General features: G+C 39.2%; 1 protein-coding gene across 1 annotated transcript in view; it reads right to left on the minus strand.

Moving 5' to 3' along the window:
• Nbas (NBAS subunit of NRZ tethering complex) overlaps window positions 1-13,435 on the minus strand; it is a 306,644-nt gene that overhangs the window by 247,149 nt on the left and 46,060 nt on the right. The window contains exon 10 of the mRNA XM_042680768.1: window positions 2,365-2,503. Within this exon, the coding sequence (XP_042536702.1) occupies window positions 2,365-2,503 (139 nt within the window). The remainder of the gene's footprint in view (window positions 1-2,364; window positions 2,504-13,435) is intronic.

The following is a 13,435-nucleotide window of genomic DNA, read 5'->3' on the forward strand; positions in this document are numbered from 1 at the left end:
CACAAAGAAAACAGAAATTTTAGAACTGTTTATTTGCTTGTTTATGTGATTGAAGTATTACAACACAAGCCTAAAGGGGCATAGCTCTACACTGAGCCTAGAAGGTTCCCCAAAGGCTCATGAGTTAAAGGTTTGGTGCCACTGGAAGTGGAAACCTTAGATGATTCTAGTAGAAGGAAGTAGGTCACTGGAGCTGTGTCCTTAAAGGGGACTATCCTCTCCCTCCCAATCCTTCCTGTCCCCCCTCTCCCTCCCCTTCTCCCTCTCCCTCCCTTACTCTCCCTACCCTCTTTTCTCCCCTAGCCCTGGTAGCCATGAGGTGAGCAGCTTTCTCAATCATTCTTTTCTGCCATCAAATATAGTGTCACAACAGGACAAAGCTGCCTTAGACTGAAGCTTCTGAAACCACACACCATAAGTTGTTTATTGAAAGTATTTTATCACAGTGACAGAGGGTAGCTAATACAAGCTGTGTCAACTCAAAACAGGAGCCCATAATTCAAATCCTAGTACTGACAAAAAAAAAACAAAAACAGAATTCCAATAAATAATTACAGAACAAGTGAATGACTAGATGAATAAACAATACAAATGTAAAAAAAAAAAATCTACCATGGTGATGAAAAACAGAACTATGGAGCTTCTGTGAGTTTGTACTCAAGTTCTTCATTTGCTAACCAGATAGCTCAGGGCAACTTAATTCTTCACTTTCCTAACTAACTCACCTGGGCTAGTCCAATTATCTATCTCAATGAGTGACTGAGGTGAGTTAACACAAGTAAAAGCCCTCAGATTAGTTACCAATACAAAACAATGCTTGAGAAATGTTAATTTCTAAATAAGGAAATACAAATAACTTGACTACGACTAGGTTGTTTTCAACCTTCTAAAATATTATTGAAATGAGACCAAGTTGATCTCAAAACACTTAATAACATTTATTACTTACAGGAAGTATTAAATTATATTAGTATTAACTAACTATCCTCATTTAAGACACTATTTCTTGCCAGGCCTGAGTGGTCCAGGTCTATAATGCTAGCTACTCATGAACCCAGATCTAAAGTATCACAGATCAAAGCCATCCTGGACAAGAAATTCTGAGAGACTTCATCTCAGTATTCCTTTGAGGTATGGCTCAAGTGATAGAGGACCTGCAGAGCGATCAAGCAAACCCAGTAAGCACAAGATCCTGAGTTCAAGCCTGAGTATGGACAAGTTGTTTTGTTTTTTCAGTTACTCTGCTACATCCTTCAAAGGATTCACAACCAATTAGAAACATAAGGCAGATGTCAATGGCTCACACCTGCAATCCTAGCTACTCAGGAGGCTAAGATCTAAGGATTGCAGTTCAAAGCATGGCCATTCAGGAAAGTCCATACATTCTTTTTTTTTCTTTTTTTTTTTTTTGTTGGTTCATGGGGCTTGTACTCTAGGTCTGCGCGCTGTCCCTGAGCTCTTCAGCTAAAGGCTAGCACGCTACCACTTGAGCCACAGCACCAGTTCTAGCTTTTTCTATGTGTGTAGTACTGAGGAATTGAACCCAGGGCTTCATGCATGTTAGGCATGTAGTACTAGGCCACATTTCCAGCTCAACATAAGATTCTTTTTCTTTTTTTTTTTTTTGTCGGTCGTGGGGCTTGAACTCTGGGCCTGGGCGCTGTCCCTCAGCTCTTCAGCTCAAGGCGAGCGCTCTACCACTTGAGCTACAGTGCCACTTCCGGTATTCTGGTGGTTTATTGGAGATAGGAGTCTCACGGTCTCTCCTGCCTGGGCTGGCTTTGAACCGCGATCCTCAGATCTCAGCCTCCTGAGTAGCTAGGATTACAGGCGTGAGCCACCAGTGCCCGGCTTCAATATAAGATTCTTATTTCTAATCAACCACCAAAAGGTCAGAAGTAAAGCTGTGACTCAATTGGCAGAGTACCAACCTTGAGCAAAAAAAGCTGAGGGACAGAGCCCTGAGCTCAAGCTCCAGTACCAGCATAAAAACAAACAAACCAAGAAATGAAAGAAGCCAGGCACTGGTGGCTCACGCCTATAATCCTAGCTACACAGGAGGCTGAGACTTGACCATCACAGTTCAAAGCCAGCCTGGGCAGGAAAGTCTGTGAGAGTCTTATCTCCAATAAACCACTCAAAACTGGAAGGGGCACTGTGGCTCAAGTGGTAGAGTGCTAGGCTTGAGCTGAAGAGCTGAGGGACAGTGCCCAGGCCCAGAGTTCAAGCCCCACAAGTGACAAAAAATAAAATAAAAAATAAATGAAAGAAGGAAGAGAGGGAGGGAAAGAGGGAGGGAAGAAAGGAAAGAGGGAAGGAGAGAAGAAGGGAGGGAGAAGATGAAATGCTGTAACTAAAGCTTACCGCAGTGACCTTGTCTCCACCATTAGTAACTTGCTTATAATAAGGGGATCCTGAGAGGACTCTCCATGCAGAAAGGCCACAGCTGGACGCTTTCGATATGCCCACTCCAGCAGTTTCACATCCACCAACCAGTAGAAGTCTAAAAGTGAGAAAAATAAAAGCAATGAATAAATTGCCAGTATGAACAAGATAACAGCAAAACAGAAGAAAATTAAATTTAAACTACCATTTATCAAACCTAGGAGATTTATATTTTAGATGAAACAACTAAAAATAATAATAATAAACCCAATGGTTTTTCAATTGGAATTTCACCCTTGATTATGCAGAAGCAGGCTTACACATTCATGTGCCTGAAACTCAGGAACTTGGAAATGAGAACAAAATGTTTCACGTTGCCATTGCATATGGAAGAAACTGCATCAACACCAGTAAGCAGTAGTAAACACATGGGTGGCATTACCCAGACACCACTGGGTTAACCACAATAGTCACCTGTTCCCAAGGACAGCATGGAGAAAGGAAGGAGAGCTAGGAGTGCTCATGGGAAAGCCATAATCAATGGCCCTCAGAACCCAGACTCCTGAGAGTTTAGAAAGGTATTAGGATTGGTTCACCTTTTTGCTTTTTATAATCCACTAGCAAGAGAAGACCAGACAGGACAGGACAGAGACCCTAATATATACCAATTTAAGACATTACTGTGCAGTCTGTATTTAAACTAAGCTATTTAATAAGACCCAAACATCCATGAACTTGCACAGGAAGTTTGGTTTGGTACATGTGGTTAGGGATCTGGGTCACTTATGTGGAAAAGAAAAAAGTTTGAAGGTAAAGTTAGGCACATTAATAGGATGACTATGCCAGTGAGCTACCTTGGTTCCCAATGGCAAGACAAAAGACAACAGCAGAAGGAGAAAGCCAAGAAAGAACTTCTCAATGGGTACATTCTTTTTTTTTAATAATGAACAGTTTCCACTATGCCTTGAAACTGCCCTCTGCCTGAGAGGCCACCAAGTGCTTCCCCAGCCCTGCCCATGGGGTGCTGTCCCCACACCATCTGCCACTGCCCCGCTGCCTCAATCCCATTCCCACCACCACCGCGTTCCTGCCATCACAAGGCCCCCACGTGCTACCTCACCACACAGGAGATTCGCCTTTCTGGGCCACACTCAGAGGAAACTCAAAACTTGAAATCGTTTGTTTTCCATAGAATTTAAAAGTAAAAGACATCACCTGGCATATCAAAAGACTGGCAGAATGATATGATCATATCAGGGGTAACTTTTGAACTCAGGGCCATCCTAATCCAAGGAATCTACATACAGGTGAATAGACATAAGGCTGTGGGTAGCATTAACAATGTCAATGCAAGGAGATTCTGCAGGGTTCTCCAGGTGGGGCCAAAGTAATCACGGGAACCCTTAAGGGAAGAAGGAGAAGAGGAGGAGGCACAGGTCTAGGAGTCAAAGGGACATCATGAGAGCAACCGCAGGCTCCTCTGCAGGCACACAGGCCGTTGAGTCAAGGAACCCAGACAGCCTGAAGCAGCCAAAAACACCTCCAGAAAGAAACAGAACCCTGCGTGCCAAGTGAGACCCACTGCAAACTGCTGACCCCTAGGCGGAAGCCATTAGATCTTTTTTATGCCACCATGAATATTATTAAATCAGCCATACAAACTAAATATACTGTTTTCTTCCCAAACTCAAAATGCAGATGACCTATCAAGAGTCTGCTTCCACAGCAGCTAAGCTAACAAGATTTTTTTTTATTTTAAAAGGTACTCATCGCTAGTATATTGTTATAGATCTAAACATTTTAAACTATATAAAATCCTTCCAGGTTCAACCATGCAGCTTTGCCCAACTCAACATTCCCAAATCAGTCATGGAAATGGACTTCATTCACAGGAAGATACCTTAGCTTTCCCTCAGAGCCTTTTTCTTATTGCTTTCATGCATAGCTCTGACAAGTTAGTATCAGCAAAGAAAAAACAACAAAGTTTGAGACAGGAGCCATATATCTGAACTGTTTCTACTGCAGGCAAAGCTTTAGAGCTAAAACATCATTATCCTTGCCCAGAGCATTCATTCTGTTCAAATGATCCCGCTACAGTAATGTATCTTCCTAAATCATATTATCCCTTCCATCTAACTACCAATTTGGACACAATACAGAGGAAAAAAGAAAAACGTTAAGCACTTACAAAGATATAATCAGCAAAATCTAGACAATGAAAATACACAAAGTAAATGCCTTGTTCCTTCAAAACAGGTACAAAATGCCACCCGCCCCATGCCTTGCAACACACACAGCACAAGAGTAACACAGTACAAGAGAAATGGAAAATAGAACAGATCAATGAATTTAGAGACAATACAAGTCTGCATATTTTTAGCAGGCTGGCATATTAATTGCATTTTTAGGCAATGATAATGGTGTCATGTTTATTGTTTTTAGAGTCCTTGTTTTGTAGAAAAATATTAAAATATTTGCAGGTGGCATAATATACTGTAAGGGATTTACGTTCAAATAATTCAAGGGAAGGACTGGCTTAGCTCACTGGCCTGAACTCCTGCTGAGGTAGTTAAGCACACTCATCTATTTTTGGATATGCTTCAAATTTTCCACAAAGAATTCGTTTCCAAAAATGTTTTTTCTAGGGTAAACTCTTCTGAAAATGGAAACAACACAGATACCTCTGGACATTTAAGAGTTCAAAGCAATCATGGTGGTTTTTCAAACGGAAAATATGTGATTCATAAAACATATCTTTAAAGCCCTATATGGCTTAAAACACTGTTTGAGAACTGGACTTTTTATTATTTTAATTATATTTATGAACATATATACATGAAACTTTTAACTGCCTGACTGGTAAAGGAATTACAGAGCTGAGAACCCAGATTTCTGATCTTCTGGTCAGGACAGATACTTTCTCACTGTGAATTGTGTTAAGTGCTGTGGTCATGCATAGATTGTGAAGGCCACAACATAAGCTCCATTAGAGAAATTCGGTATCTGTTCCTACCCTCTCCTCCATTACACTAGCCTGAAATTAGTGGAAAAGCTACTGAGCCTCCTTATGTAGTGCCACAACAGACGCTATGGCAGCTTTGGCACGTTGCTATCCCACTGGAAAAAATACGTATGTGCTCACATGGGCCAACAGGCCTGAAGGTTCCTATGTGTGTGAAGGGACCACAGCAACGGGCTCCCAGAACAGGCAATTGGCAGCTATTGTGTGTGGGCAGTGAGCGTAGAAAAGATGAACACAGTACTCTGCCTGCATTTAAAAGCCTGCTCCCCAGTAGAAGCAAAGAAGGAAAGATATATGGTGGCATGGAATTAAGTTGCAGTAGATGGCAGTGATACCAGAGTCAGACAATAAGCCAACCTAAATCTACTGAAGGGTTTCATTTGATTATACATGCCAAGGGATAACAATGCCAATCCAAGATATGAAGTTGTTCCATTGCTTTATCGTTCTACAAGATTTCCAGTGTGGACTAGGATGAATCTAAAAATGATTTTAAAAGTCAAAATAAAAGCAGGTTGATGGGGGTACTTACTCAAGGAAAGAAATGTTGTCCGGATGGTCATGGTGTTTAGAGGAGGCTTCCCGAGTAACAAGGGTGACACATGAAGAGCAATGTAGTCTCCCTGGTAAAACCAGGGAGCTTATAAACAGCCACTTACAAAGAAAGAGAAGACAGCAGCTCAGGCCTAACCAACAGACACAAACACTAAGTGCTTGCTGGGAGGCTTAGGAATGAGGTGCTACAGAGCCCCTGCTTCCCATGGCCTGTCTTCACTCTTGCCATCCCACCCAGTAGGAGCGGGACAGGTAAGAAGGCAGGTCCGAGCACTGTAGGTAGAGGGAGGAGGGGGTCACACACTGAGTAAAAAGGACACAACATGATGCTTAGTCAAGAATGTGGTAAAGGAGATCATCAAGAAAAATGTTCCAGGTGTATAAAAACAGAATAACAAAACCTATTGGCTGTTAAGAGAGAAGGATAAGAGTAATCAAAGAAAGAAACATAGGCCCCATGGTTTCCCTTATTTGTAATAACTAGTATATGTCTGAGACAAGCAGAAAAGGTCAGATAAGTTGGTGTTAGTTGAAATGAACCCCAAGATAAGTATTCAAATGTTTTTTACTTTCATGTGATTATTTCTAACATATTTATAAGATTATTTCTTTGTTGTTTTGTATGTCCCTCCCCCATGGTATAACCCCTGCTTTCACTGTATTTGATGTTGGTATAATTTGTGGAGGGGAAGGGAAAAAAACAAATCGTTTAAATAGGGATACAGGTAGACCCATTGCAACAATGAGATGTACAAGTCGTTAAGTCGAAAAACGAACTTTACAACTTTGGGGGGGGGGGGAGGCGGAGAGAGAAGGGAAAGGGAGTAATATAGGGGGGCAGGATATGGGAAGGGATGGGAAAGGGAAACAAAGGAGGAAGCAACAATGCTTGATAAGAAATGTACTCATTACCTTGCCCATGTAATTGTAACTCCTCTGTATGGTATTTTCATAATAAAAAAATTTTTTTAAAAAGTAATCAAAGAGGGTGAATTTGATCAAAGAGCATTAAATGAATATATGAAGTAATAACAATGAAGCCTTTTGTACAATTAATATACACTAATAATAAAAGTTCTTCAAAATGTTTATGAGAGAGATGAGACAGGAATGAAGAGAGCAAGAGGTCATGTACTTTGTTGGACTTTCAATTCCTTAAACCAGCCAATTTCTCTGAAATTAATATGTAAATTACATGCAATTTCAAGTGAAATCCTAGCATAATTTTTCCTAGAACTGAACAAACTGATCTTAATGAAAATAGACAAACCTGAGACTCACATAGGACAGAAAGGCAGGTCAATTCCCAGATCAGCCTTTCCTGTCTATGAGCTGACCTGTATGCACCTTGACTTGTCTATAAGCTGACCTATGTGCACCTTGACCTGAAAATATTTTCCTCCCTTTGTGTCATGAAGACATTCCCCTTCAAATTTGACTATATTAAACCTTAAGTCTTCTATCTAATAAAATAATCAACACTCACTGGAAGAAGTTTAAAACAAACAAAACTAATCTCTCCATAAATGAGAGATTTCCTCATATAAAGAGAACCTCCAACAACCCAAGAGAATAGTGGACAAAGAAAAAGCTGTGGCAAATCATAAAAGGAGAACTCTAAAGATGCCAAAGAAAATAACAGGTTCACATCAATCTCCCTCTGGAATGTTTAGGGCATATTAAATCTTTAAAATATTAATGAGATTACATCTACAATGAAAATATTTATGAATGAAAATAGGGACATAAGGACTTATATTGTTTAGTGTGATTGTATTTATAGTGTATATATATAAATGCACATACATATACATATATACACATACAGATACACAGTGTGTGTGTGTGTGTGTGTGTGTGTGTGTGTGTGTGTGTATGTAATGAAGGCCACACACCAAAACCACAGCTGCCTCTAGAGACTAATACATTAGGACAAAAGAATAGGAAATTATTTGCACTATTACCTCTCTTTCATTTATAGATCTTTGTGCATATCTTAGCTCAAAATGACAAACTAAGCACTTGTAAATTGTAGATAAGCAGGAGATAAAAGTAGTCTCTCTTTCCATCTGTAAAAAAAATATTACATTATTCCTTCTCGCTCTCTCTCCTCTCTCTCTTTCACTCACACATACAAACACAGACACACTTTGCTGGGTGGGGTGAGTAGGTGGGTGGGGCTTGCATGAGTGGGTGGATAGGTGGGTAGTCAGCTAAACAGGGAGGGGGGGGGTCAACCAAAGAAACATAGGTCCCATGGTTTCCCTTATTTGTAGTAATTAGTATGCATCTAGGATAATCTTAGCAGATGAGCAGAACAGATCAATAGCTGTGTACATATGACCACAGGATGATGCTAAGCGAAATGAACTCCAAGACATGGACTCTAAAGGTTTATCTTAGTTGTTGTTTTTAATGTACTTCATGATTTCTTTTTTCTTTTGTGTTTTTCCCCCTATAGTTATCCCCCTATTTGATTTTGGTACCCTAGTATTGTATATAGGTTTATCTTAGGAAAGGGAAGGGAAACGAAAAAAATGGTGAGACAAAGAACAAAGGGAGAACTAATGCAAGAGCAATACTCACAATATGTTGGAAATGAACATTACAACTTGGGGGTGCTGGAGGGGAGGGGAGGGGAAGGAAAGTGGGAGAAAAATTAGGGAGTTGGTAACAAATTGAACAAGAAATGTACTCACTATCTTACTTATGTAACAGTAACCCCTCTGTACATCACCTTGACAATAAAATTAAAATGAAAATTTAAAAAACTAGGGGGTCAAACCTAGGACCTTTTACGTGATAAACAAGTTCTCTGCCACTAGGCAGAATCCTAGTCTCTCTTTCCATCTTTAAAAAAAAGAGCATCAAGAGACAGCATCCAAATGACGAACATAAATTTATAAACTTAATGAAGTCCAAGAGAAAAAAATTTCAGTGAATTAGCTTTAGCTCTTGAAATCAACACGTAAGTATAATCAAATACTGAAAAGGTAATTTGCATATAATTTGCTTGGTGACATTTTGAGGTTGTTTATCCATTAATGGTTATATCTTAAGCATTCTGAAAGATTACTGAAATAACTGCTGTATTTTTACTAAAATTAAGTACACAGAAAATAGAAAACAGATTACTGAAACTACAGAGTAAGCAACAGACTATAAAAACAACTCATATCATTGTTATTCTCTGTTACATTAAATTCTTCCACCTGGAATATTTACATGTAGTGGTAACTATTACATCTTTAAGTACAAAATATTTTTTTAAATGCTTAAATTCAACATCACATCCTAAATAAATGATAATTATATTTGATACTTATATGATCATAAAACATGTTCATATGATAATCTTTAAATTACCATGCAAAAGATAAAATACCAAATTTAGATAAGAAGTCAAATTATACACTAAAGCACATGATATGTGGAAATTAGCAAAATTTTACCTTTCCTTAAAAGAGGGAGGGAGAGAGGCAAATAGAGAGAGACAGACTGTCTCATCTTTCCTAATAAAATTCAACCTCAAATTCTGTGGGAAATGGCAAAAAATATCCTAAGCCAAGGAATTAGGTATGTGCCATCCAAATACCTTAACAAAATGAGTAATTATAATCGTGGGACATTGGTTTACTTCATTAATAGTTACTGTATGCAAACTATGTCCTATAACTTTGTCAATGTCCCAAGTGTAAAGAAACCTTCCAATTAATCATTTCTAATTCTTCATGGAATCATCACACACACAATGCACTGCTGCAGCCTGCATTCTATCTGTCCTTTCCTGTGATCCTGAGCCTTTCCTGTTTACTCACACACAGAAATGAGTATGAGCCTGGCCATGACAGGTAAAATCAATAGTAACCACTGTCACTGAGCTCAGAACCTCAGCAGCAACCCTGTAGTGAAAGCCAAATCAGGACAAGCAGTGTTGTAAGTCCTAGGAGCAATGTCAGGGAAGATGTCACGAGAAGCACCACAAAAGGATGTTTCTCCCTCAGACAATTTCCCAGACAGGTAAGGAGGTTCAGTAAAAATACTTAAATACAAGGGAACATGATGCACAGGAGACAAAGCTGAGGGTGTAAATGGTAAAGTCAGAGAAGAATAAGAAATGCAATGAGGGTTTCCCACCTCCAAAGGGCAAGTAGGAGACAGAAAGTTCAAACAGTTCTCAAAAATACAAATGCTTTATTATTGCCCACTTACTCCCTAGGTGCTTATCCATGATCTCCTTTCAATACTCTAACAAATAACTCACATTGCATTGCTATACTTCAAGCCATTTGGGTGAAGAGACTGTCTAATTCATCTTGTATCCTTCACAGCATTTACCACTTAAGAAACATCTATCCAGCAAAATGTGCAAAGAACAATAGCTTCACAAAGATAAGGCATAGTCTTTGTCCTTCAGGAATACAGCTATCAGGAAACAAAGACTATAGACAGACACACACAAACACACACACACACAGAGGAATTAATGGAGCTGTAATAAAGGCAAAACTGAAGGAAGAATGCAGTGGGGAGGCAGTCATGTAGAGGTGGTTAAGGTTCTCTATGGGAGAAAAATGAGAGGGGATGCAGGGCCTTGAGCATAACGCTATATGAGATGAAAGTAAAGAGCTGCAGTACAGTCTGATACTGAAAATTAGCAATCATTTGCTACGATTCTTCAACCCAATAACTGTTGGAAGCATCTGCCATCTAGTGGCTTCAAAGTCCTTCAAGCCTAGGAAATAAGTTTGAAATAAACACTTCTAGGGTTTCTGTCCAATGACCACAGCACAGAAGAACACAAAGAGAAGGAGGGAGGGAGGAATTTCAGATGGAAAGAGAAAGAGGGCAGAGGAAGGGAGGAAGGGAGGGAAAGAGGGATTCCCATGTCCCAAAAGGTTAAAATCTGAAAAGGTTAAAAAGCTGGGGTTTAGCTCAAAGGCAGAACATTTGCCTTGCATTAACAAGCCCCAATTTAGATAGATCCTTGGAAGGAAGGAAGGAAGGAAGGAAGGAAGGAAGGAAGGAAGGAAGGAAGGAAGGAAGGAAGGAAGGAAGGAAGGAAGGAAGGAAGGAAGGAAGGAAGGAAGGAAGGAAGGAAGGAAGGAAGGAAGGAAGGAAGGAAGGAAGGAAGGAAGGAAGGAAGGAAGGAAGGAAGGAAATTATACTACACTGTCAGAGTAAGGGTTAATGTTACCTAATACTTCACAGATATAAGCCATTCCTCACTTGAAAGCCCTGAAATAGTCCCAATTTTAATTCATTTTCGTATATTGCAAGTGTATCTTTCTTTGTTTTGTTTTGTTTTTTTTTTTTGGTTCGGTCATGGGGCTTGAACTCTGGGCCTGAGCGCTGTCCCTCAGCTCTTCAGCTCAAAGTTGGTGCTCTACCACTTGAGCTACAGCGCCACTTCCAGTTTTCTGGTGGTTTATTGGAGATAAGAGTCTCACGGACTTTCCTGCCTAGGCTGGCTTTGAAGCACAATCCTCAGATCTCAGCCTCCTGAGTAGCTAGGATGACAGGCGTGAGCCACTGGCGCCCAGCGTGCAAGTGTATCTTTCATAAACACCACTAGTTCAAAATATTCAGTTCTGCATGCCTTTATTCACTAGATAAAGAACATGTATAAAGAAAACACATGCAACCCCTTTGGGTCTTTTATCAACATTGACTGGAGAGGGTGAAGCCCCGTGTGGAGCATCCAATTCAACAGGATGTTGCTGTCCAAAGCCACTCTAAGGGCCCGTAGCATGCTTGAATATAACCTCTTCCCTATTGACCAAATTATGGATCATTCAGGTATTTATTCAACATGTACTTGAAGTTGACCACAAAAAAATTATGCTGAAAGATTACTTAAAGACAAATCATGGGAATTTTTCTTGGACCATTTACTTCAACAATAAAATGATTCTCCTGGCAACTTGATAGTTGGGCACTTAATACATATAAAATAGACTGGTACCAATAAATTCCTTAATGATTTAGAATTCATAATTTAGAATGAAGGAAAAAATTTATAAAGTTCAGTATTTCTTACTTTGTATCACAAGCAAAACTGAACCATACTCAGATAGGTTGTTGTATGGCATCAAATAGAAATCAGCAAACAACTTCTCAAAAATATTTGAATGTTCAAAAATTAAAAATATTTGAGGCTTTGTGGGCCATATGGTATTTTTTATAACTACTCATTTATGCCACAGCATGAAAAAAGCCAGACAATATGGAGAAGAAAAAAAAAGTGTGGTTATGTTCCAATAAAACTTCTTCTGGATATTAAGATTATGATTTTATATGCCATAAAATATTTCTATTTTGAATTTCCTTTACCCAACTAAAGGAATGTAATATCTGTTCTTGGAAATAGGCCAGACTTGGCTCACAGGCTATAGTTTGCCAATGTCTGGTACAGAGAAAAGCTCATCAGACCAGGGAATCACAGACATGAGTTTACCATCTAACACTTTACCATCTAACACTTTACATCTTAGGACAGTTTCTTCGGCCTCAGGAACATTGGTTTCTCCATGTATCATAAACCCTCAGTATCACAGGTCTAGGGTTCCAAGGATATCAGTCCTAAGGTAAAACTGAGCATACTCAAGATGCATACAGTTCAGTACCAGAAACCTATGTACATGCCATGTGTATGCCATTTCCAGGATAGGGCTAAGCTCCTTACACATTAATAGTGTCCACCAAAATGTAGATATTATTTCATGTTCTTCATTTCAAATATTGTGGATACTTGATTCAGCTTTCCACTAAAGGCAAATCTAAAACTGTCACTTTATCACTTAAATTAAGCACGCTAGCTTTACTTGCTTTTTAGGCACCATTTATTTTTTGAGAGGCCTCTTTTCACAAAATTAAGGTCAGAGAAATGCTCAGGAAAAAAAACTCACAATGATTTAAACACAACTGACAATAGCATGGGATAAGGGAGCCTCTCCGCATCAGTGGAGCCCATGAGAGAATTTTACATTTCTGGTTGTGAATTTTTTAACTAAGCCGATTTTAATTTGTTATTAGCGTAAGTTAGTTGCACCGATGGTTTCATTTCAACATGCCCATTATGTATACAACACATTGTGATAAATCACCTCCTCCGTCATCTCTTCTCCTTCTTCCCCAAATGAGCTTAGCAAGCTCCGTTGTTCTGCTTTCACCTATGTATATAAAGAGCTTGGCCTATGTTTGCCCTTTACCCTTTTCATTTAGTACCTACTCCCTAAGACAAGATATGTGTCAATTTCCTAATATTCACTTCTGTTAAAGCACATATTAATTACATAAAGGGGTTTGACCATGGTATCTTATACAATGTATATAACATTCTTTTCTGAGGTGGACCATTTATAGACATACATATACAAATATAGATATATAGATATATATGGCCATGTTTATGTGCCAGTATTGACACATCAGAGAAAACATGTCACCTTATGTCACCTTTGTGCTTCTGAC

This window comes from Dipodomys spectabilis, unplaced genomic scaffold, assembly GCF_019054845.1.
Source record: "Dipodomys spectabilis isolate Male_0828 unplaced genomic scaffold, ASM1905484v1 ptg000066l, whole genome shotgun sequence".
Classification (NCBI taxonomy): Eukaryota; Metazoa; Chordata; class Mammalia; order Rodentia; family Heteromyidae; genus Dipodomys; species Dipodomys spectabilis.